This window comes from Theropithecus gelada, chromosome 2, assembly GCF_003255815.1.
Source record: "Theropithecus gelada isolate Dixy chromosome 2, Tgel_1.0, whole genome shotgun sequence".
In the NCBI taxonomy this organism is placed as follows: domain Eukaryota; kingdom Metazoa; phylum Chordata; class Mammalia; order Primates; family Cercopithecidae; genus Theropithecus; species Theropithecus gelada.
In genome coordinates, this window is record NC_037669.1 from 48,643,223 (window position 1) to 48,668,130 (window position 24,908).

Below are 24,908 nucleotides of genomic sequence, written 5' to 3' on the forward strand. Positions count from 1 at the left end.
CCCACCCCAGAAACAAAGGCTGCATGGGAAGCCTGGACTTCTACCCTCACTGACTTTAACTCGGTGCTCCTTGCCTCACTGGGGTGGTGTCAGAAAAGACCTGGTGGGGAGCCAGGACTTTCCCCAACACTCAACGGAAATGAAGCCTCCCATCATAGGCCAGTGAAGTCCACAAGAGCAGTAACAAGATATCCCTACCCACAGGGTACAGTGACCAAGTGGGGAACCTGGAGTCTCACCTGGCAGTATTGAGATGGTATCTCTCTCATCTTCCCTTCCACAGGCCTGCTACACATGCAGTTTGGTGTTGGAGAAGGCCTGCTACATATACATTTTTTTTCTTTCTTTCTTTTCTTCTTCTTCTTCTTCTTTTTTTTTTTTGAAAGACAGGGTCTCTGTCATCCAGGCTGGAGTGCAGTGGTGCAATCATAGCTCACTGCAGCCTCAGCCTCCCAGGCTCAAGCCATCCTCTCAGCCCAGCCTCCTGAATAGCTGGGCTACAGGTGTCTGCCACCACATCCAGCTAATTAAAAAAAAAAAATTAAGAAGGGGTCACAGTGTGTTGCCCAGGCTGGTCTTAAACTCCTGGGCTCAAGTGATTCTCCAGCTCCCAGCTTAAACATAAGATTTAAATAAGATCCAGTCTCATGATGTCATACTCAATATATCCAAGATACAATTTTTAAAAAATCACTTGTCACGGCCGGGCGCGGTGGCTCAAGCCTGTAATCCCAGCACTTTGGGAGGCCGAGACAAGTGATTTTTTAAAAATTGTATCTTGGATATATTGAGTATGACATCATGAGACTGGATNGTGGTCTTGGCTTGGTTGTCTTTCCTGGTTTCTTTTATTTGCTTTTTAAAAATTTTATTTTATTTTATTTTATTTATTTATTTATTTATTTATATATATTTTTTGAGACGGAGTCTTGCTCTGTCGCCCAGGCTGGAGTGCAGTGGCTGGATCTCAGCTCACTGCAAGCTCCGCCTCCGGGTTCACACCATTCTCCTGCCTCAGCCTCCCGAGTAGCTGGGACTACAGGCGCCCGTCACCTCGCCCGGCTAGTTTTTTGTATTTTTTAGTAGAGATGGGGTTTCACCATGTTAGCCAGGATGGTCTCAATCTCCTGACCTTGTGATCCACCCATCTCGGCCTCCCAAAGTGCTGGGATTACAGGCTTGAGCCACCACGCCCGGCCCCAAGATACAATTTTTAAAAAATCACTTGTCATACCAGAAAAATCAACTTGAATGGGAAAAACCAATGAACAGACACCAACACTGAGATGACACAGATCTTGGAATTATCTGACAAGGAATTTGAAGCAGTAATGAACATGCTTGAAACAAATGAAAAAAATAGTTTCTCAGCAAAGAAACAGGAGATATAAAGAATAACCAAGGTGTGGTAGTGCATGCCTTTAGTCCCAGCTGCTCAGGAGGCTGAGGTGGCAGGGTCACTTGAGCTCAGGAGTTCAACTCTGCAGTGAACCATGACAGTGCCATTGTACTCCAGCCTGGGTGACAGAGCAAGACAAGATCCCATCTCTTAAAAAGAAAGTAAACAGGCCAGGTGCGGTGGCTCACACCTGTAAACCCAGCACTTTGGGAGGCCAAGGTGGGTGGATCACGAGGTCAGGAGTTCAAGACCAGCCTGGCCAAGATAGTGAAACCCCGTTATCTACTAAAAATACAAAAATTAGCCAGGCATGTTGATGGCTGCCTGTAATCCCAGCTACTTGGGAGGCTGAGACAGAGAACTGCTTGAACCCAGGAGGCGGAGGTTGCAGTGGGCCAAGATGGCACCATTGCACTGGGCGATAGAGTGAGACTCCATCTCAAAAACAAACAAACAAACAAACAAACAAACAAACAAACAAAAAAATGGAAATCTTAGAACTGAAAAATACAATAACTGCAATAAAAAACTCGATGGATTCAATAGCAGAATGGAATGTACAGAGGAAAGAATCTGTAAACCTGAAGATAAAACAATAGAAATTACCCAATCTGGGCCAGGCACAGTGGCTTACGCCTATAATCCCAGCACTTTGGGAGGCCAAGGCAAGAGGATCACAAGGTCAGGAGATCGAGACCATCCTGGCTAACACGGTGAAACCCCATCTCTACTGAAAATACAAAAAAATTAGCCAGGCATGGTGGCGGGTGCCTGTAGTCCCAGCTACTCTGGAGGCTGAGGCAGGAGAATGGTGTGAACCCGGGAGGCAGAGCTTGCAGTGAGCCGAGATCGTGCCACTGCACTCCAGCCTGGGCGACAGATGAAGGCTCCGTCTCAAGACAAAAAGAAAAAAAGAAATTACCCAATCTGAACAACACAGTGGAAAAAAGACACAAACATCAAAATCAGAACTTCAGGATCCTGTGGGACTAAAACAAAAGAACTAATATTCATGTCATTGGAGTTTCAGGAGGAGAGGAGACAAAAGGTGGTGCTGAAAAGTATTCCAATAAATAATGACTAAAATTTTCTCAAAATTGGCAAAATACATAAGCCTATAGATTCAAAGAGCTGAGAGAACCCCAAATAGGAGAAACACAAAGAAATCCACACCAAGACATGTCATAGTCAAACTTCTGTAAATTAATGGCAAAGAAAGAAAATCTTTTTTTTTTTTTTTTTTTTTTGAGACGGAGTCTTGCTCTGTCGCCCAGGCTGGAGTGCAGTGGCGCAATCTCGGCTCACTGCAAGCTCCGCCTCCCGGGTTCACGCCATTCTCCTGCCTCAGCCTCCCGAGTAGCTGGGACTACAGGCGCCCGCCGCTGCGCCCGGCTAATTTTTTCTATTTTTAGTAGAGACGGGGTTTCACCATGGTCTCGATCTCCTGACCTTGTGATCCACCCGCCTCGGCCTCCCAAAGTGCTGGGATTACAGGCGTGAGCCACCGCGCCCGGCCAGAAAGAAAATCTTGAAAGCTGCAAGAGATAAATGCCATCTTACCTATAGGGAAAAAAAGCAATTTGAATGACGGCAGATTTCCCATCAGAAACTGTAGTGGTAAGAAGAAAGTGGTATAACATTTTTCAAGTGTTAAAAAAAAAAAAAAATCCGGCCAGGTGCAGTGGCTCACACCTGTAACCCCAGCACTTTGGGAGGCTGAGGTGCATGGATCACCTGAGGTCAGGAGTTTAAGACTAGCCTGGCTAACATGGTGAAATCCCATCTCCACTAAAAATACAAAAATTAGCCAGGCATGGTAGTGTGTGCCTATAATCCCAGCTACTCAGGAGGCTGAGGCAGGAGAATCACTTGAACCAGGGAGGCAGAGGTTGCAGTGGGCCAAGATCACGCCACTGCACTCCAACCTGGATGACAGAGCCAGACTCTGTCTCAAAAGAAAAAAAAAAAAACAAAAAAAACCCATTCTATACCAATTCTATATCTAGTGAAACTATACTTCCAGAATGAAGGAAAAATAAAAACACCCTGAGACAAAGAACAACTAAAAGAATTTGTTTTCAGCAGATTTATCCTACAAGAAAGGCTAAAGGAAGTTCTTGAAACGGAAGGGAGATGACAAAAGAAGAAGTCTTGCAACATTAGAAAGGAAGAAAGGATCATGAAATAAGTAGAACCATGGGTAAACATACATACTTTCCTTCAACCCTGGAGTTTTCTAGGTTTATGTTTGACAGTTGAAGCAAAAAATATAACATCATCTCATGTGGTTATCAATCTATGTAGAGGAAATATTTAGGAAAACTAAAGGGGTTTGAAGGGAGGTAAAGTTTCTATATTTCACTCAAACTGGTAAAATATTGATACCAATAGATTGTGAAAAGTTATGGATGCATAATACAATACCCAGAGTGCCACTAAAAATCTATACCAAGAGATGTAAATTCAAAAATGCTATAGATAAATCAAAGTGGAATTCTAAAAATTGGTCAAGTAACCCACAAGAAAGCAGGAATAAAAACCATGAGAAACAAAAAAACAGAAGGAACAGAGAGAAAACAAAAATTAAAATGGTAGACTTAAGCTCTAATATATCAACATTTACTCTAAATATAATGGTCTAAATATGTCAATTAAAAGGCAGAGTAAATAAAGAAACATGACCAAACTACATGCAAGGGCATTACGCTGGAGTGGGGGAGAAGGCCAGTCTCAAAAGGTCACATGCTGGATGTTTTCATTTATATAACCACGCCAGTTTCCTATGAAGCACCATAAACTGGGGGGGCTTAGAATGACAGAAATTTATTGTCTCCCTGTTCTGAGGGCTAGAAGTCAGAAATTAAGCTGTTGGCAGGGCCACGTTTCCTCGGAAGGTGCTCGAGAAGGTCCTTCCTTGCCTCTTCCAGCTTCTGGTGGCCCCAGATGTCCCCTGGCATGTGGCAGCATCCACTTTCCACGTGGCGTTCTCCTTGTGTCACTTTGCATAGTCTTCCCTCTATGTGTGTCTGTCTCTGGGTCCAATTTCCCCCTTTTCATAAGGATACCCTAATGACCTCATTTCAACTTGATTACCTCTGCAAAGACCCTCTTTCCAAATAAGACCACATTCTGAGATACTGGGCGTCAGGAGTTCAACATACAATTTTTTGGGGGGGACACAATTCAATCCTTAACAATAACATTTTCAAATTGACAAAAGTATAGAGATAGAGAGCAAATTAGTGGTTAGGGATGGTGGGTATTAGGGGGTTGTTGTGACTATAAAAGGGTAGCGTGAAGGAGATCTCTGTGACAATAGATTATTTCAAGTGCTGTGACAGTTACATACATGTACAATAAAATGGCACAGACCTATATACACATTAGACCAATGTCAATGTGCTGATTTTGATATTGTGCTATAGTTATGAAACACTTAATTACTGAGGAAATTGGGTAAAGGATACATGGGACCTCTCTGTACTGTCTTTGCAACTTTCTGTGAATCTATATTTTAAAGTAAAAGTATGACATATGTATATGGACATACTCACACTAAGACAAACAATTAAGCAGTTTCAGAAGACAAAAAGGGCTGGCACTGTGGCTTACACCTGTAATCCTAGCCCTTTGGGAGGCTAAGGCAGGAGGATCACTTGATCCCAGGAGTTCAGGACCAGCCTGGGCAACATGGTAAAACCCTGTCTCTACAAAAAATACAAAAATTAGCTGGGTGTGGTGGTGTGCACCTGCAGTCTCAGCTACTAGGGAGGCTGAGGCAGGAGGATCACCTGAGCTCAGGAGGTTGAGGCTGCAGTAAGCTATGATTGCACCACTGCACCCCAGACAGGGCAGTGGAGTGAGACCCTGTCTCAAAAAAAAATTTTTTTTAAAGGAGACAAGGCTGGGCGCAGTGGCTGACGCCTGTAATCCCAACACTTCGGGAGGCCAAGGTGGGTGGATCACCTGAGGTCGGGAGTTTGAGACCAGATTGACCAATATGGAGAAACACTGTCTCTACTAAAAATACAAAATTAGCCGGGTGTGGTGGCGCATGCCTGTAATCCCAGCTACTCTGGAGGTTGAGGCAGAAGAATTGCTTGAACCCGGGAGGCAGAGGTTGCAGTGAGCCGAGATTGCGCCCTTGCACTCCAGCCTGGGCAACAAGAGCGAAATTCTGCCTCAAATAAATAAATAAAATAAAAAAGGAGACAAAAAAGATTTTATAAGCACTTGGAGAAACAAAAAACAGGTCGCATACAAAGGTTCAACTTGTATGAAAATAAAAGATGATAGAACAATGCCTTCAAAACTCTGAAGGCAAATGATTTTTAGCCTAGAATTCTATACACAACCAAACTACCAGTCATGTGTAAGGATAAAAAAAGGTAGAAAAAATATATCTGCAGACATGTGAGATCTCAAAAATAAATCTCCCATTGACCTTTTCTTGAGAAGCTACTAGAGGATGCACTCCAGCAAAATCAGACAGCAAATAAAGGGAGAGAATTCAGGAGACAGGGATCCAACCGGGAGAGGGAACAAAGAACTCACAGAATAAACAGCAGTACTGAACCTGGTTGGTTAACAATGAGCGAGCATCCTGCTGGTAACTGCCACGGGGCAGCCTGTGGGCTCCTGAAGGGAGGCTCATGACCTGCATTTCAAGAGCACCTGCGGCGTAGTAGGAGACCTCAGGATTGGTCACACCTAATCCCAGGAACCCCATCTCTTTTGTATATCACTGTGGGATCCTAAATGGTAGAATGCAGGTGATAACCACATTTCTCATTTGGTGCCATCGGGAGGACTAGTGATGGCATATGACGGGCAGGTGGGTAGAAGGGAAGGAGCTCTAAACTCCATGTGTCCGGCTCATTCTTACCTCTAGTTCCTGAATGGGCACAGGCTGTGACGGAAGGCAGGAAGCACACTTGATCTTTATGGTCAGGGGATTTAAATCCTGCTTTTGCTCCTCGGTCATGATTGGAACTTCTGTTTTTAAAGTCAAAAGGCAATCTAAAATGTTGGCAGACTTCTCACTGCCACGACTCATGACAGTTTGCCATCCTGGGGGGAAATACACCCAGCATTAGACCTTTCCTCATGACAGCCCCAAGACAAGCACAGAAGGATCAAGCAACCTGAGATGAGCCAATGATAAAATCACAACCCAAAAGGGAAAACTTTAATTAAAAAAAGAAAGAAAGAATCAGGAAACACCCACGGGCAGCATGTTCTGTGCTAGTTTCTCAAACTGAGAAAATTCTCTAGAATTGAATGTGTGTGACTTAATCTTGATGACATCTGTTAATAAGTAATACAAGCATTTCCTGAATCATCTGGGATACAACAGGAACACCTATGTGTGGGTGCCACTCCCAGACAGTCTGATTTCATTGGTCTGGGGTGTGGCCTCCACAATGGGAGGTTTAATAGCTCTCCAGGTAACTTGAGAACCAACGTTCTAGACCTGTTCTGCTATCCACTATGGTAGCTATGGGCCATAGGTAGCTACTTGAATTGTAACTAATTAAAATTAAATAAAATATAAAATGCACTTCCTTCTCCACACAAGCCACATTCCAAATGCCCAGTACCCTCATGTGGCTATGGGCTCCTGTATGGGTCAGCAGAGAGCCTGGCCATTGCTGCAGGAAGGCTATTGGATGGAGTGCTCCGGGCAGTTCTCCCGTCAAGGACATATCATGCCAGTGTGTACATTTGGTACTCAGTGGGTTGCTTCACCTGTTGTGATCTGATGAGGAAAATACAGATATTGATGTAGAACACAACTGGCACATCTGAGCCAAATACAAGCGTGCACACCTCCCACCAGGATGGTTTTGCACTAGTGCGCCTCATGAAAAGGGTGGGTGAATGGAGCCATTGCAAGGCATATAGGTAGCTGTCAGAATACTTTTTCTTTTTTTTTTTTGAGGAGGAGTCTCACTCTGTCGCCCAGGCTGAACACACCTGGCCCATGACTTGTTTTAGAAGCGCCTACTCTTTCTGAATGTGAGTGACTTGGCTTTTACATGCCCTAGAAATGCATTTACAGGCATGTTGAAAGGAATAGACTGATCTTTTTGAGCACTATCTCATACATCATCTTTCTTAATCTTTTAACCCCAAGGAAGGAGGTATCTATCCCCATTTTGCAGATGAAATTGAGCCTCGGAGACTCTAACTTATCACATGACAAAGAGTCAGATCTGGGATTCAAACCCAGGTCAATCCTGCCTCCAAAACTTGAGGGTTTTTTTTTTTTTTTTTTTTCCCCTACCTAGTACATCTCTGACTGGTGAAATACATGGATCCCTTTTATAGAAAAAGCATCCTGGGCCAGGTGTGGTGGCTCACGCCTATAATCCCAGCACTTTGGGAAGCCGAGGGGGGTGGATCACCTGAGGTCAGGAGTTCGAGACCAGCGTGACCAAAATGGAGAAACTTTATCTCTACTAAAAATACAAAATCAGCTGGACATGGTAGCGCATGCCTGTAATCCCAGCTACTTGGGAGGCTGAGGCAGGAGAATCACTTGAATCCGGCAGACGGAGGTTGCAGTGAGCTGAGATCACACCTTTGCACTCCAGCCTGGGCAACAAGAGTGAAACTCCATCTCAAAAAAAAAAAAAACACTACTCAAGATAGAAGGAATCCCCAGTGCAAAAATAAAAATTTTAAAAAGTGCTCAAATCATCAGAGTCAGGGAGACATGTACCAGAACAGAATTCCAGGCTGGGGGCTCACAGCCTCCATAGTGCCGACAGTTGGGGCAGGCCATTCTTTGCTCAGGGGACAGTCCTATGCATTGTGGCATGTTTAACAGTATCTTACTAGATGCCAGTGGCACCCCACTCTCAGTCGTGACAACCAAAATGCCTCCACACGCTGCCAAATGTCCCCAGCAGACACAAGTCCCCTGAGTTAAGAGCCCTGGTCGAGTAAGAGTGGAACAGTGCAAGGGAATGTTTGTGCTCCTGCTATAGCCTGTCCCAACATGCGCTAATGTCATTTCATCCTTAACCTTGTCTGGTTGCTGTCATCGCCACATTACTGATGGGGAAACTGAGGCCCAGAGTTCTGACGCAATCATCCAAGGTCTCTTAGCCAATACGTTGTGGAACCAGCATCCAAACCAGTTCTGCGGGGCTAAGTGGGGCCCCTCCGCTATGCAATACTATCCTTTTAAAATAAGAGTTCACTGCCAGACACAGAATCTTTCTAGAATCTTACTAGGTTACTAGCCAACCAATATTTACTAATAAGGTATACATGATCTATGGCCTAATTTGAAATTGAAGATGATTACCAAAAATAATTATGCTGAGTTTACAATAAATAATCTTATGCTATTATTTTCTGGCAAAACCAGACATACAACTGGCCTGCTGAGCCGACCTGTGCTCTGTTGACGACCATAGGCTGTGTCAGGGTATAATGGAGTGGCCCACACACATGGCCTCGGGAGGCAGCTGCTGCCTCCACACCAGCACCCTCTGGGTCCCACTGTGCTAAGCAGTTTACACACATCAGCTCCTGTGATCCTTAAAACAATGCTCTGAGGTGGGCCGGGCGCGGTGGCTCAAGCCTGTAATCCCAGCACTTTGGGAGGCCGAGACGGGCGGATCATGAGGTCAGGAGATCGAGACCATCCTGGTTAACACGGTGAAACCCCGTCTCTACTAAAAAATACAAAAAAAAACCTAGCCGGGCGAGGTGGCAGGCGCCTGTAGTCCCAGCTACTCGGGAGGCTGAGGCAGGAGAATGGCGTAAACCCGGCAGGCGGAGCTTGCAGTGAGCTGAGATCCGGCCATTGCACTCCAGCCTGGGTGACAGAGCGAGACTCCGCCTCAAAAAAAAAAAAAAAAAAAAAAAAAACCAAAAAAAAAACAATGCTCTGAGGTAGGAGTGATCACCCCCATTTCATAGAGGAGGAAAGTGAGACTCAGAGAAAGCAGGTAACTTGCTGGTAAGTGACTGAGCCATGATCAAAGTGTTTTTGTCACCAAAGCTCTTACATATGAACCCCTGCATTGTACAGCCATGACGGTACAGGTTAAAGAGAGGGGAGGCTAGGTCAGGCACGGTAGCTCACGTCTGTAATCCCTGTACTTTGGGAGGCTGAGGCGGGCGGATCACGAGGTCAGGAGTTCAAGACCAGCCTGGCTAACATGGTGAAACCCCATCTCTACTAAAAATACAAAAATTAGCCTGGCGTGGTGGCATGCACCTGTAATCCCAGCTACTCTGGAGGTTGAGGCAAGAGAATTGCTTAAACCCGGGGGCAGAGGTTGTAGTAAGCCGAGATCACACCACTGCACTCCTGCCTGGGCGACAGAGCAAGAGTCCACCTCAAAAAAAAAAAAAAAAAAGAGATAGGGGACCATGTCCTGGCTTCATTCTGCTGGAAACAGTCACGCCAGGCAGGCCAAGACAGTTGAACTTCTCTTTCCTCTCACAGTAAAATCCAAAGTGGGGCAGGTCCCATGGTACACTCCCCTAGGAGGATCATGGGTTCCTCCTTGGGACTCTAGGACAGAGGAAGCAGCTAGCAAAGGCGTTTGCTCAAAGTCACTGTGTGCAACAGGTATGCTGGAGTGTCAGGCTGGAGAATGGGGCAGGGGAAGACGCTCTTTAAGTTTACTCTCTGGCACTGTCACTTCTCAGGAAGGTTCTGATGCTACGAGAAAGTGAAGGTGGTCAGGAAGGACCAGCTGTAGGTGAAGTATGATTTTCAAAAAGTCATTTAAAACTGCAAACTGCCACGTGCGGCAGCTCACACCTGTAATTCTAGAACATTGAGAGCCAGAGGCAGAAGGATTACTTGTGTCCAGGAGTTTGAGACCAGCCTGGACAACATAGCAAGACGTTGTCTCTACAGAAAATACAAAATAATAATAATAATAATAATAGCCAGGTGTGGTAGTGTGCACCTGTAGTCTCAGCTATGTGGGCGGCAGAGGCAGGGGCTTGCTTCAGGCTAGAGTGAGCTATGATTGTGTCACTTACACTCCAGCCTGGGTGAGAGAGCAAGACCCTATCTCAAAAAAAAAAAAAAAAAAGTGCAAACTGAAAAGTTAATAGCACTTTCTCACAATGAATCGACACCAACCCAAAAGCGCATGAGGAGGATGATGACTGGCACCTGTGGAAGTGAACTGGCAGCTCTGACTTATGGGGGTTTCGCCCCCTCCCCTATGAACACTAGTCCCAGTTCAGAAAAGACCAACGCACACGCTTCTGCAGAGTAGCCAGGAGAGGGCGCACAAGACACGTGATGGCCAAAAAAATGAACAAAGTCTGAATTTTCTCTAAAAAGAAAAAAAAGCGGGGGAGCTCACCCCGTATTACTGTTTTTTGGAACAAAGCAATATAATTTTACCAAAATATATGCTGAGATTTCCATCATCAAAACATATTGATATAATATTTAGTTAAGATTTACCAATATGTATAAAATCTAGTTCATAAATTGTGGTAGATCTTATAAAGCAAAAGAATTAAATCCCTGCTGGCCACTGAGTTATGAGGCCTTAGGAAAGTTACTTAACCTCTTTGAGTTCTTTTCCTCACTGAAAACAATGGTAACAATGGTAAGCACCACAGCCACCACACCACAGGTTGGCTGAGTGGCTCAGAATTTGGTCTGAGAAGTGATGTGTCATACGGGAGGTGCCTGCACCCAGAGGGGCTCAGTCAAAAAGGGTTCCCTTTCCTCATTCCCTTTACTAGATGTTTTTGTAAAAATCTATAGGAAAGCATTTATTAAAAGCAGCATCTTCTTAGCAAACACAATGATGACATTTAATATTCCCACAGGCTTCCTTGGAGTTTGGAATCAAATAGAGCTGGGTTCAGGTCCAGACTTCACATTTCCTAGCTGTGTGATCTCAGGCAATGTAGCTACCCTCTCTGGGTCTTTGTTTCCCCCTGTACTATGGAGCCAATTCCCCTGAGTTTCCTGAGGTGGCTGTGAGGATGAAATGAGGTGGCACACAGCAGGGTTGTCATTAGGAGCATCCGCTTATGGCCATTCTGGCAAGCTGGAGCTGCTGGGAACAGGGCAAGGAGTGGGTACCGGCAAGGAGCGGCATGACGGCCAGTTGGATGGAGAAAGCGCTCTGCTTCCTTAGGCCTGTCAGCGTGGGGTCTGCCTCTTCTTCTGCAGGGGGCTTCTTATGTCTCCTCTGGATTTTCTTTCTTCCCTCTGAATCTTTTCCTTTAACTGTGAAATCAAATAAAGGAGATAAGCATTAAGAGGAGACTGTATCTGAGCTGCCACATGTGGACCTGAACATGCTACAGAGATTTAGGAAGGTTCCGGAAGCTCCTAGAAGGCAGGGGTTGTTCTTTGTGTGACTGCCTCTTCCCAGCAACCAGAAGTGGTGGCTAAATATAGATGGCAGGCCCGTTGCCAGTTATATGTAGTAATAAGGTAAGGGTCTCTTATTCCCCGCCTCTGCTAACTGAGAACACAGGTAGAAGAGGACTAAAGTCACCATGACAATGATGCCATAACACACTCAAGGCTCCCTCCAGTCAGCTCTTAATCTCAGCACAGGGTGGAGGGTGGGCTTTTTTAAGAGACCCTGCTCTTAAACAAAAGCCCACAGTCTGAGCCTCAGTAACCTCACCTGTTACATGAGGGCAACAGCACCTGCCTTCTAGGGCACCGAAAAGAGGAAATTAGCAACGCTACATAAAACATTCAGCTCAATGCCAAGCTCAGACCAGAAGGAAAAGGAGATGAGAACACATATAAATCTATGGTCATCAAGACTAATGGGACAGATGAGAAAGCCCAGGAACAGACCCAAACACATAGGGGAACCCAACAGATACCAGAAGTGGCATTTCAAATCAGTGGGTAAGTTATATTGACTATCCATATGGGAGCAAATTAAGTTACTGAATTATTTCATGGCGTATACAAAATGAATTACAGACTAAGAGTATAAAACAAAAACTTCAAAATCATCAGAAGAGTATCTAGGAGACTATACTGACATCTGCATGAAGAAGGATTTCTTTCTTTCTTTTCTTTTCTTTTTTTTTTTTTTTTTTGAAACGGAGTTTCACTCTGTTGCCCAGGCTGGAGTGCAATGTCGCAATCGAGGCTCATTGCAACCTCTGCCTCCCGGGTTCAAGTGATTCTCCTGCCTCAGGCTCCTGAGTAGCTAGGACCACAGGCACGTGCTACCACGCCCAGCTAATTTTTGTATTTTTAGTAGAGATAGGGTTTCAACCATGTTGGCCAGGCTAGTCTCGAACTCCTGACCTCAGGTGATCCATCTGCCTTGGCCTCCCAAAGTGCTGGGATTACAGGCTTGAGCCAACGTACCAAGCCTCTTTTTTCTTTTTTTTAAGAGATGATGTTTTGCCCGGGTGCAGTGGCTCACTCCTGTAAATCTGGCACTTTGGGAGGCTGAGGCAAGTGGATCACTTGAGGTCAGGATTTTGAGACCAGCCTGGCCAACATGGTGAATCCGGCACTTTGGGAGGCTGAAGCAAGTGGATCACCTGAGATCAGGATTTTGAGACCAGCCTGGCCAACATGGTGAAACCCCATCTTTACTAAAAATAAAAAATTAGCCAGGTATGGTGGCAGGCACCTGTAATCCCAGCTACTTGGGAGGCTGAGTCAGGAGAATCACTTGAACCTGGGAGGCAGAGGTAGCAGTGAGCCCAGATCGTGCCACTGTACTCAAGCCTGGGCTACAAGAGAGAAACTCAGTCTTTGGGGAAAAAAAAAAGAGAGAGATGGTGTTTCACTATGTTGCCAAAGCTGGCCATGAACTCTGGGCTCAAGTGATGATCCCCTCAGCCTTGCAAGTAGCTTGGACTACAGGCGTGCACCACCATACCCAGCTAAGGAAGGATTTCTTAAACATTCCTGAAAGTATAAACTAGAGAGGAATAGTTAAATAATTGGTGTACAAAACAAGACACCATAAATCTAGTCAAAGGATAAGTTACATACCCCTGTCTGTGAGGGTTATCATGCATATAACTGGCAATGCACAATCATCCAGATGTAAACACAAAGCTGGCAGATCAATAAGACAATTTTTTTAAACTAACAAAAAAATAAGCAAAGATATGAATAGGAAAATCGTAGAAGAGTGTGACCAAATAAGCCTATGCAATGCTGCTCAGCCTCACCAGGAGTCAGGAACTAAACCATGTCTGTGCAGAGCAGCAGAGAACAGCAGTCCTTAGGACTGCGAGCAGGGGGTAAAGAGATGCTGCCTGAGGTCGGGCCCAGTGGCTCACGCCTGTAATCCCAGCACTTTGGGAGGCTGAGGCAGGTGGATCACTTGAGGTCAGGAGTTTAAGACCAGCCTGGCCAACATGGAGAAACCCCATCTCTACTAAAAATACAAAATTAGCCAGGCGTGGTGGCACATGCCTATAATCCCAGCTACTCGGGAGGCCGAGGTAGGAGAATTGCTTGAACCTGGGAGGTGGAGGTTGTGAGCCGAGATCACGCCATTGCACTCCAGCCTAGGCAACAAGAGCAAAACTCTGTCTCAAAAAAAAAAAAAAAAAAAAAGAGAGAGAGAGAGAGATGCTGCCTGGACAGTAAACTAGCAGCATCTAGCAATGGGGTCGAGGCTCACAGCCTGTGCCCCAGGGGTCCCACTGGGCCAATGCCTTGGACTCACATGTGTGCCCAGATACTCACCATGGCAGTGCTGGAGCAAGAAATTGGAGACAACTCAGATCCCGGGCAGGGGGACTGTATGCATGAGGACAGTCCACCCATAACACATGGCAAAATGCTAACACCTAAATTGTGAATATGTAGTTGTTGCATTTTTGTGTGAACTTTCCTATCTTTATTTCAAAATAAAAGAATGGTTTAAAGACCTCATTGAATGCTTAAAGCACATTTTTAAAAAGAGTGACATTTTTAATCTGGGAAAGAAAAAAGTCAGAAGTTGAGAGGCGTTCACATGTGAAAGTGTGACTCAGTCTTTGTGGACCGTAAGAATAGGAATGAGTTTTCTTCAACTGTATCTCCAGTACCCAGCAGAGAGCCTGGTTCAAGCAGTCACTTCCCTCTGCAGCCTTCGACTGTTGCACTAGAACCAGGCCAGTGTCAGCAAACAACAGATTAACTGACTGAGAGATGAGGAAATGATCTGTAGCAATTACAGCTAAAAGGACGTGAAATGGCCCATCCCAGGAGGCAGCAGTATACCCACTGGCTCTAGATTTTCCCACCTCACACTGGAAACACAACTTCTTAATGAGAAACTGGTAAGGGGATATAGGCTGAGAATGAGGAAGTCGATTTAGTGGCTTCTGAGGGTTCAGATCTCTTGACAGTATGTGAATAAGATTACACACTTCTGCATGAGCGGGTCCCATGACACGGAATACCGTGTTCTTCATTCCACCATAAGAGTAAATACTGGGCCGGACGCAGTGGCTCATGCTTGTAATCCCAGCACTTTGGGAAGCTGAGGCAGACGGATCATTTGAGACAGGAATTTGAGACCAGCCTGACCAACATGGTGAAACCCCGTCTCTACTAAAAATACAAAAATTAGCTGGGTATGGTGGTGGATGCCTGTAATCCCAGCTACTCAGGAGGCTGAGGCAGGAGAATTGCTTGAACCCAGGAGGCAGAGGTTGCAGTGAGCCAAGATTGCACCATTGCACTCCAGCCTAGGCAATAGAGCCAGGCTCCCTCTCAAAAAAAAGAAAAGAAGGCTGGGCGCGGTGGCTCACACCTGTAATCCCAGCACTTTGGGAGGCTGAAGCGGGCAGATCACAATTTTGGGAGATCAATGCCATCCTGGCTAACACGGTGAAACCCCGTCTCTGCTAAAAATACAAAAAAAAAATTAGCCGAGCGCGGTGGCAGCCGCCTGTAGTCCCAGCTACTCGGGAGGCTGAGGCAGGAGAATGACATGAACCCAGGAGGTGGAGCTTGTAGTGAGCCAATACTGGGCGACAGAGTGAGACTCTGTCTCAAAAAAAAAAAAAAGAAAAAGAAAAAGAGTAAATACTTTATCTTTCAAGGAGAGTTTTTACATAAACATGATTCTTTTATGCTTCCCCAACATACCGCATACCTACCCCTACCACAACATCTATCACATAGAATTGTAATTCTTTATTTGAAAGTCTCCATTAAATATTAGAGATTTTCATGTCCCCCATATGCACAACACCGTGGGTCAAAAATATTGTTGGAATGGAATGGATGATGAGGGTGAGTAAATGACATGAGAAGAAATGGAACAAATGGATGGATGGATGGAGATGGATGGATAGAGATGGATGGATGGATGGATGGAGATGGATGGATGGATGGATGGATGGATGAATAAATGGAATGGGTGGGTGGACTGATGAATGGATGGGGATGGATGGATGGGGATGGATAAATGAATGGATGGATGAATAGAGATGGATGGATAGATAGATGGGGATGGACAGATGGATGAATGGATGGATAGGGATGGATGGATGGATGGATGGTAAGGATGGGATGCATAAGTTGAAAATGTATACAGTACTCTTTACTTTTGAGAAACATTTGGTCAAATATGCAAGAATCTCATTGGAATATCCTGAATTTAAAATATTTCATAATTCTTCCAAGTCTAGTTATACTATAAAATTCCCAAATCCTATCCTAACTTACTTTGAGACCTTTGTCTGTCTAATATGTTTGTTAAGCTGCTAAGTGATTCACTCTCAATTAATTCCTTGATCTCCATCATGCTTGCTCCTGCCAAAGAAATGGTTGGTGTTCTTGAAACACTCCATCTAGAAAATTCACAAAGAGAAAAATGAATGAAGGTGAAAAAAATCGGGGGCCAGATCTGATAATCTATTTACTGATGGACCAAAGGAGAGCAGATTTTTAAAAAACCTTATAGTGCATTCCTCTAACCCAGTGCTTCTCAGTTTTCAATGTGCCTGTGAGTTACCTAGGGATTTTAAAGGGGCAGGCCTGAAATTCTCCATTTCTACCAAATTCCCAGTAATGCTGACACACTTGGTCTGCATTCAAGGTACTAACCAACTCAAAAATATAATGGAAAATAATATATTTTTATAAAAATAACCCAAACTATAAAACATCTAAGAATTCACTTATAGGAATTATCCACAACATTTATAGGCAGAACAAATGAACTCCATTAAAGGACATAAGGGAGGGTATGAATTGAATGAAAGGATATACCATGATCATGGATGAGATACCTTAACAATGTAAAAATGTCAGTTCTTCCCCAAATAATCTATATATTCCATACAAAAACAATTTTTAAAAAAATCAAAATTGTTTAAAGACATGTTCTCTTGGTTCTTCTCATTCCATTTCCCAAAACCACCAGCTGGGCTTCCATTCTCTCCCTGGTCCCCATAGCATCCAAGGAGTCTCCTTCTCCAGACCCTTAGGCTACCAGAGGCCCTAAAAGCAACTGACCTCATGCAGGATGACTGGAGACTCAGGAGTCTGAAGCTGTGGGTTGGAATCCCGGCTTAACCAGGAATTCTGGTTTATCACTTTGTGTAAATCATTTAATTACTCAGTCACTTTGTGTAGTTATTATGAGGATCAAATGAGATAAAATAATGCATGCAGAAAGTTTGATGTGCAACATAGACTCACAAACACAAGCTGCCCTTTCCCTGTTCGCTTAATTTAGCCTGGATTGCATGAGCTCCAATTTAACTGGATTTACTAAAAAACCTACTATGACTCATAGTAGGGCTAGTACAAGAGGAGCTCCACTCCCACCACCGAAAATGTTGTTCAATCCTTACTGAACCGTGGAAGAATCGTCCGTTTTGGGGGACTTCTCATATTCCTCACTGTTCTTGGAAGAATTTTCGGGCTCTGCTTGGTGAGAACCTGAAAACAGTAGCAAATATTTCTAAGCTTTTTGTTACATGCTAGTTCACTAAGAAATGAGGGCCCCAACCCATTTCTGTAATGTCAGTCTCTACGCAGAAGGCCTGGGATGTGGGAAGCACTCAGTCAAAAAGTTTATTGTTAATAAGTGAGTAAACGAATAAACACTGACTAATATTTGATTATTTGGATAAATGGAGTCAAGAGGAGACCTCCAGTTCCTTACATAACAGCCCACAGAGAAAAAGAAGAGAGTCCATTATCTATTAAATGGTCCATTTCAGTCCTGTTTACATTAGAGAATAATGAAAACAGTCCCAAGTTCCCAACCATAGGGAATGGTTAGCAAATTACAGTCTGCCGAGAAGATGAAATACTACATAGTCACCACACTACAATGTTACATAGATTGCTCCTTGTGATGAAATTGTTTTCCCTGTTTGTTTTATATTTTTATCTATTCACTGAATTTTCTAAAAACCATATACACAACTTCCACAGTCAGAGGTTTTTGGGACTGGGTGCAGTTGCTCACACCTACAATCTCAGCATTTTGGGGGCTGAGGTAGGTGGATCACTTGAGGTCAGGAGTTCAAGACCAGCCTGGCCAACCTGGTGAGGCTGGTCTCTACTAAATGGTCTCTACCAAAAATACACAAATTAGCTGGGTGTGGTGGTGGGCGCCTGTAATCCCAGCTACTCGGGAGGCTGAGGCAGGAGAATCACTTGAACCCAGGAGGCAGAGGTTGCAATGAGCCAAGATTGTGCCACTGCACTCCAGCCTGGGGGACAAGAGCAGAACTCAGAATCAGCAAGGAAAAGTAAGCCATGCAGCAAGAGCAGTACAGCTGTGTGGCAGGATGAGCCCCACCCACCTCCACTGCCAACACACGGGAGGGACGCCCATGCAGATGCACCACCCCAGCACACCACACGACCACTTTCCCTGCCATTGCCTTGCACTCAGCTTATCCACTAAGGCCTTCTCCGCTCACCTTGCAAAGACTTTGGGTGTTTTTCTACTTTTTCTTGTTTTCCTGGTGGATATTCCTGATTCGACTCTTCTTTGACAATGTTGGCATTCTCAATGCCCTGTTCAGAGAATTTTCTCTGATTTAAAACCAAATGTCTCACTTCTAGAATGCAGGAGAAGAAAGGATCATTGACTCAATCAATCCAAAATATTTATTGAATAACTACTATGGACATTTCTTGGAGACACTGGGGGTTTGGTTTCAGACCACACTAAAGTAAGTATCACAATAAAGTGAGTCACACATTATCTTCCCAGTGCATATAAATTATGTTTATACCATACCATAGTCTATTCAGTGTGCAACAGCATTATATCTAAAAAAAAAAAAAAAAAAGTACATACCTTAGTTTAAAAACTACCTTATTGAGCCAGGTACAGTGGCTCATGCCTGTAATCTCAGCATTTTGAGAGGATGAATTGGGAGAACTGCTTGAGCCCAAGAGTTTGAAGCTGCAGGGAGCTGTGACTGCACCACTGCAGTTCAGACTGGGTAACACAGAGAGATTCTGTCTCTTAAGGAAAAAAAGAGAAAAGGAAAGAAAGTAGGGGAGGAAGAAAGGGAGGGAGGGAAAGGAGAAAGGAGGAAAAAGAGATAGAAAAAATACTTTATTGCTAAAATATGCTACAGGCTGGGCACAATGACTCATGCCTGTAATCCCAGCACTGTGAGAGACTGAGATAAGAGGATCACTTGAGGCCAGGAGTTCAAGACAAGCCGGGGCAACATGGTGAAACCTTGTTTCTATAAAAAAGAAAAATAGCTGGGCATGGTGGCATGCACCTGTAATTCCAGCTATTCAGGAGGCTGAGGTGGGAGGGCTGCTTGATTCTAGGAGGTCAAGAATGCAGTGAGCCATGATCACACCACTACACTGCTGCCTGGGGGACAGAGCAAGACCCTATCTCACACATATACACACAAAAGCTAACACTCATCTGAGCCTGCGGATAATCATCTTTCTGCTGTGGGGGTCTTGCCTCGATGTTGACGGCTGCTCAGTGATCAGGGTGGTGGGTGCCGAGGGCTGGGTTCACCTCACCATGAAGTTGGCTGCATTGATCGACTCTTCCTTTCATGAAAGGTTTCTCTGTAGCATATGAAGCTGTTTCATAGCATTTTTCCCACAGTAGAACTGCTTTCAAAATTGGAGTCAATCCTCTCAAACCCTGCCACTTCTTTATCAACTAAATGTGTGTACTATTCTAAATTCTCTGTTGCCATTTCAACAATGTTCACAGCCTCTTCATGAGGAGTAGATTCCATCTCATCTCAAGAAATCACTTTCTTTACTCATCCGTAAGAAGCAACTCCTTATCTGTTCAAATTTGATCACGAGACTGCAGCAATTCAGTCACATCCTCAGGCTCCACTTCTAATTCTAGTTCTCTTGCTATTTCCACAACATCTGCAGTGACTTGCTCCACTGAAGCCTTGAACCCTTCAGAGTCATCCATGAGGGCTGGAATCAACTTCTTCCAAACTCCTGTTAACGTTGATGTTTTTACCTCCTCCCATGAATCACAGATGTTTTAAAGACATCTAGAATGGTGAATCCTTTCCGGAAGGTTTTTCTTTTCTTTCCTTTTATTTTTATTTATTTATTTATTTATTTATTTTTGAGATGGAGTCTCGCTCTGTTGCCCAGGCTGGAGCACAGTGGGGCAATCTCGGCTCACTGCAAGCTCCGCCTCCCGGGTTCATGCCATTCTCCTGCCTCAGCCTCCCAAGTAGCTGGGACTACACATGCGCACCACCACGCCCAGCTATTTTTCTGTAGTTTTAGTAGAGACGGGGTTTCACCGTGTTAGTCAGGATGGTCTTGATCTCCTGACCTCGTGATCCACCCGCCTCGGCCTCCCAAAGTGCTGGGATTACAGGCATGAGCCACCGCACCTGGCCTTGTTTTTTTTTTGTTTGTTTTTTTTTTTTTTTTGAGACGGCGTCTCGCTCTGTCACCCAGGCTGGAGTGCAATGGCACGATTTCGGCTCACTGCAACCTCCACCTCCCAGGTTCAAGCAATTCTCTTGCCTCAGCCTCCCAAGTAGCTGAGATTAGAGGCGCCCGCCACCATACCCAGCTATTTTTCATATTTTTAGTAGAGACAGGATTTTGCTCTGGATTAGGCTTCAGCTAATATTGTGGCTGGTTTGATCTTCCATCCAGACCATGAAAACTTCCTCTGTATCAGCTATAAGGCTGTTTCACTTTCTTATCATTTCTGTGTTCACTGAGTAGCACATTTAACTTTCTTCTAGAACTTCTCCCTCACATTCTCAACTTGGCTGTTTGGCACAAGAGGCCTAGATTTCAGCCTATCTAGGCTTTCGATGCGGCTGCCTCACTAAGCTTAATCATTTCTAGCTTTTGACTTAAAGGGAGAGATGTGCAAGGCTTCCTTTCACTTGAACACTTTAGAGGCCATTGTAGGGTTATTAATTGGCCTAATTGCGGTATTGTTGCCTCTCAGGGAACAGGGAAGCCTGAGGAGAGGGAGAGACAGGAGAATGGCTGGTCGCTGGAACCCTGTGTTCTGGAGTCAGAACACACACAGCATTTATCAGTTAAGTTCACCGTTTCACACACATGCAGTTTGTGGCACCTCCAAACATTTACAAAAGTGACATCAAAGATCACCGATCACAGATCACCAAAGCAGGTATAAATAAGTGTGAAAAATCCAAGAATGGGGGCTGGGTGTGGTGGCTCTAGCCTGTAATCCCAGCACTTTGGGAGGCCAAGGTGGGGCGGATAGCGAGGTCAGGATATCGAGATCATCCTGGCTAACAAGGTGAAACTCCATCTCTACTAAAAATACAAAAAATTAGCCGGGTGCAGTGGCGGGCGCCTGTAGTCCCAGCTACTCGGGAGGCTGAGGCAGGAGAATGGTGTGAACCCGGGAGGCGGAGCTTGCAGTGAGCTGAGATTGTACCACTGCACTCCAGCCTGGGCGACAGAGCGAGACTCCGTCTTAAAAAAAAAAAAAGAAACATCCGAGAATTACCAAAATGTGACAGAGACACAAAGTGAGCACCCGAGGTTGAAAAAACGGCATCAATAAACTTGTTCGACACAGGATTGCCACAAACCTCCAAATTGGAAAATGCATGATCTCTGTGAAGCCCAGTAAGGCAAAGCACAATCAATCAAGGTATGCCTATAACTGACAGTCACCTTCCTCTGAAGAAGATGAAGCAATGGATAAGGCCCCTGTTCTCCTGGAGCTGCTGCCTAGGAAGCTGCCTCCAAATTCCAGGAAACCCAAAACAATAAGCACACACGTCTGGGACAGGCACACATGTTGAGGTTCTCAGACCTCAGCAGGCCAGCAGCCTCCTCCAAATGCGAGCATTGAGCCTGTGACATGCGCTGCTACGCTGGCTCCTAGCATTCCACTTTAAGGAGGGCAGTAACATTCCCCATCTCACAGATGAAGATCTGACACTGAAGTAACTTTCCCGTGGTCAGAGAGGTGGTCCTTAACAAAGCCAGGACTGCACCCAGAGTGCCTTGTCCCCAGCCAGGGTGTCAGCTCCTTAACGCCCTTCATTTCTATCCCTAGAGGCCTCAGATGCACATGGCAGCCACCAAGAATGGGGAGGATAATGAATAAATGGAGTAAGTGAATTGACAAATGGAGATGAAAGATGCTACAAGAAAGAAATGGAAAAAAGGAGGTGAAATTGGATTCAGTGCTGAAAAATAGACAATACTTTTTGGAGAAACAGATGAGGCTGACAGCCATGGAAGAATGCCCAGCTGGTTTATCACGAGGACTTACCATGAGAGAGAGCCGCATGTCTGCAGGGACCAGGAGGTGGGCTGTGGTGTGAAGGGGCAGTGGCAGTGAGAAGGAGCCTTGGAAACAGATTGTAAAATGCCTTCAAGGCCAAACCACTTGGTTCTCTAAAGGCCCTGGGGCAGCCATGAACAGCTGCAAAGCAAGGCAGCACCAGGACCGAACGGGAGACAGAGAAAGGCCATGCCACAGCGGCAGGAGAGAGAAGGGGGAACAATCCTGGGTGCAGAGAAAGCCAGAGGGCAGGAGGGAGAAGATAGCTGGGCAGAGAGCTCCCAAGAACAACAGGTGGGGGATACCCACTGGGCACCGGGTGGGGGTGCCCAGAATTGAGAGCATAGGAGTAATTAAATGTGACTGGGGGGCTTTGAAAAGAATGCTGTCTTTGTCCAGTCCTGAGAAATCCAGCAGATGAGCAGATTGAAGGGAAAAGAAATGCTGAGTGTGATGGTGAATACTGAGTGCGATGGTGAATACTGAGTGTCAACTTGATTGGATTAAAGGAATGCAAAGTATTGATCCTGCATGTATCTGTGAGGGTGTTGCCAAAGGAGATTAACATTTGAGTCAGTGGACTGGGAAAGGCAGACCCATCCTCAATCTGGGTGGGCACCATATAATCAGCTGCCAGCGCAGCTAGAAGAAAGCAGGCAGAAGAACATGGAAGGAGCTGACTTCCTGAGTCTTCTGGCCTTCATCTTTCTCCTGTGCTGGAGGCTTCCTGCCCTCAAACATCAGCCTCCAAGTTCTTCAGCTTTTAGACTCTTGGACCTACACCAGTGGTTTGCCAGGGGGATCTCAGGCCTTCGGTCACAGACTGAAGGCTGCACTGTCAGCCTCCCTACTTTTGAGGTTTTGGGACTCAGACTGGCTTCCTGGCTCCTCAGCTTGCAGACGGCCTATTGTGGGACTTCACCTTGTGATCATGTGAGTCAATACTCCTTAATAAACTCCCTTTCATACATACATCTATCCTATTAGTCCTTCCCTCTAGAGAACCCTGACTAGTACACTAAGTCAGGTTGGGATGTGTCCTTCAAGACCAGCAGGCTGAATACTAACAAGTTCTGGAATGTGACCTACCAGGCATCCAATAAACATCCTATCCCCTTCATAATATGAGACAGAACTCTTACAGTATTCCTGTGCTTCCAAGAAATAAGAGTTTCTGTAAGAAATCTTTTTAAGTGAGAAAAGGCAGGACTTAAGACAACATGTACACTAGATTCACAGGAAAAATGTTAACAATGGCTATCTCTGGACAGGAATCACGTGGTTTTAACTTTTTCTCTTGGCGATTTCTAAATTGTTTTACAAAGTGAATTCGCATTGTTTTTTTAATGGGGAAAAACTTACTTAAATAAGAAGCAGTGATGCTAAGCTTGGGACAGGGTTCAGGAAGGAGCAGGTGCTGTCATTGCAATGTTTCACAGTGCTAGGCATAGTGGCTCACACTTGTGATCCCAGCACTTTAGGAGGCCAAGGCAGGAGGATTACTTAAGACCAGGAGTAAGAGACCAGCCTTGGTAACATAGTAAGACCCAATCTCTAAGAAAGATAAAATTTTAAAAGTAGCCAGGTGTGGTGGCACATACTCGTGGTCCCAGCTACTCAGAAGACTGAGGCAGGAGGAATCACTTGAGCCCAGGAGCTCAAAGCTGCAGCGAGCTATGATCACATCACTGCACTCCAACCCGGGCAACAGAGTGAGACCCCGTCTCAATCAATCAATAAGAATACTCATAGCAGGAGGCTTGTGGCCTCTCCCTGGAGGCCATAGAACACCCTTTCTCCTTCCTTTTCTGGCCACTGAATTCCCTTTACCCATCCAAACTTTGCTACTACGGCCCTTCCTCCAGGAATCCTTCCTGATACTCCCACCTCAGCACCCTACTCCAGTGAGAGCCCACTGCAGGGCAGATACTAACCAGGAAGTCTGGCTCAACAGCTCCAAATCAGGCCTGGAATCTGCATGTAAGCATCTGATGCAGGTGGTCCACAGCCCACACTTTGAGGACATGGTTCTTTCCTCTAGTCCAGGTAAGAAAAATTACCTTGAATCCCATTTTCTCACACTGGAAACCTACAACTTGTAGTGTAGGTATATGCATTAGTGTTTCTCAGCCAGGGGCAATTTTGATCCCCAGGGGACATCTGGCAATGTCTGAAGAAATCTGATTGTCACAACTGGCAGGCTACTACTGGCAGCTAGTGGGTAGAGGCCAGAAATGCTGCAAAACACCCAACAATCCACAGAACAGCCCCCAGAGTGAGGAGTTATCTGGCCCAAAATGTCAATAGTGCCAAGAGTAAGCAACTCTGGACATAAATGAAAGATTTAAAGTGGGAAGTTCCAAGCCTCCAAGGTCAGAAAGGCTCCTTGAGAAGGCGGGCTAGAAAATCAGAGAAAAGCAAGGCTTTCTGGCCACACAAAATTGAGGATAATTATACTCGTCTGGAAGGTGCTGACAATGATAATAGTACCATACATCATTGATTCTAATATGTACATCTGTTTTACATTTTTTTTTTTTTTTTTTTTTTTTTTTTTTTTGAGACAGAGTCTCGCTCTGTCGCCCAGGCTGGAGTGCAGTGGCCGGATCTCAGCTCACTGCAAGCTCCGCCTCCCGGGTTCCCGCCATTCTCCTGCCTCAGCCTCCCGAGTAGCTGGGACTACAGGCGCCCACAACCGCGCCCGGCTAATTTTTTGTATTTTTAGTAGAGACGGGGTTTCACCGTGGTCTCGATCTCCTGACCTTGTGATCCGCCCGCCTCGGCCTCCCAAAGTG

At 45.2% G+C, this 24,908-nt stretch overlaps 1 protein-coding gene across 1 annotated transcript in view; it reads right to left on the reverse strand.

Annotated features, from left to right (window-relative positions):
* The window catches only part of KIAA1257 (KIAA1257 ortholog), a 75,668-nt gene that overhangs the window by 44,631 nt on the left and 6,129 nt on the right, over positions 1-24,908 (reverse strand). Inside the window, exons 5-9 of the mRNA XM_025374985.1 lie at positions 18,281-18,421; positions 17,198-17,285; positions 16,065-16,189; positions 11,484-11,630; positions 6,285-6,469 (exon numbers count right to left, since the gene is read on the reverse strand). Coding sequence (XP_025230770.1) covers positions 6,285-6,469; positions 11,484-11,630; positions 16,065-16,189; positions 17,198-17,285; positions 18,281-18,421 — 686 coding nt within the window. The remainder of the gene's footprint in view (positions 1-6,284; positions 6,470-11,483; positions 11,631-16,064; positions 16,190-17,197; positions 17,286-18,280; positions 18,422-24,908) is intronic.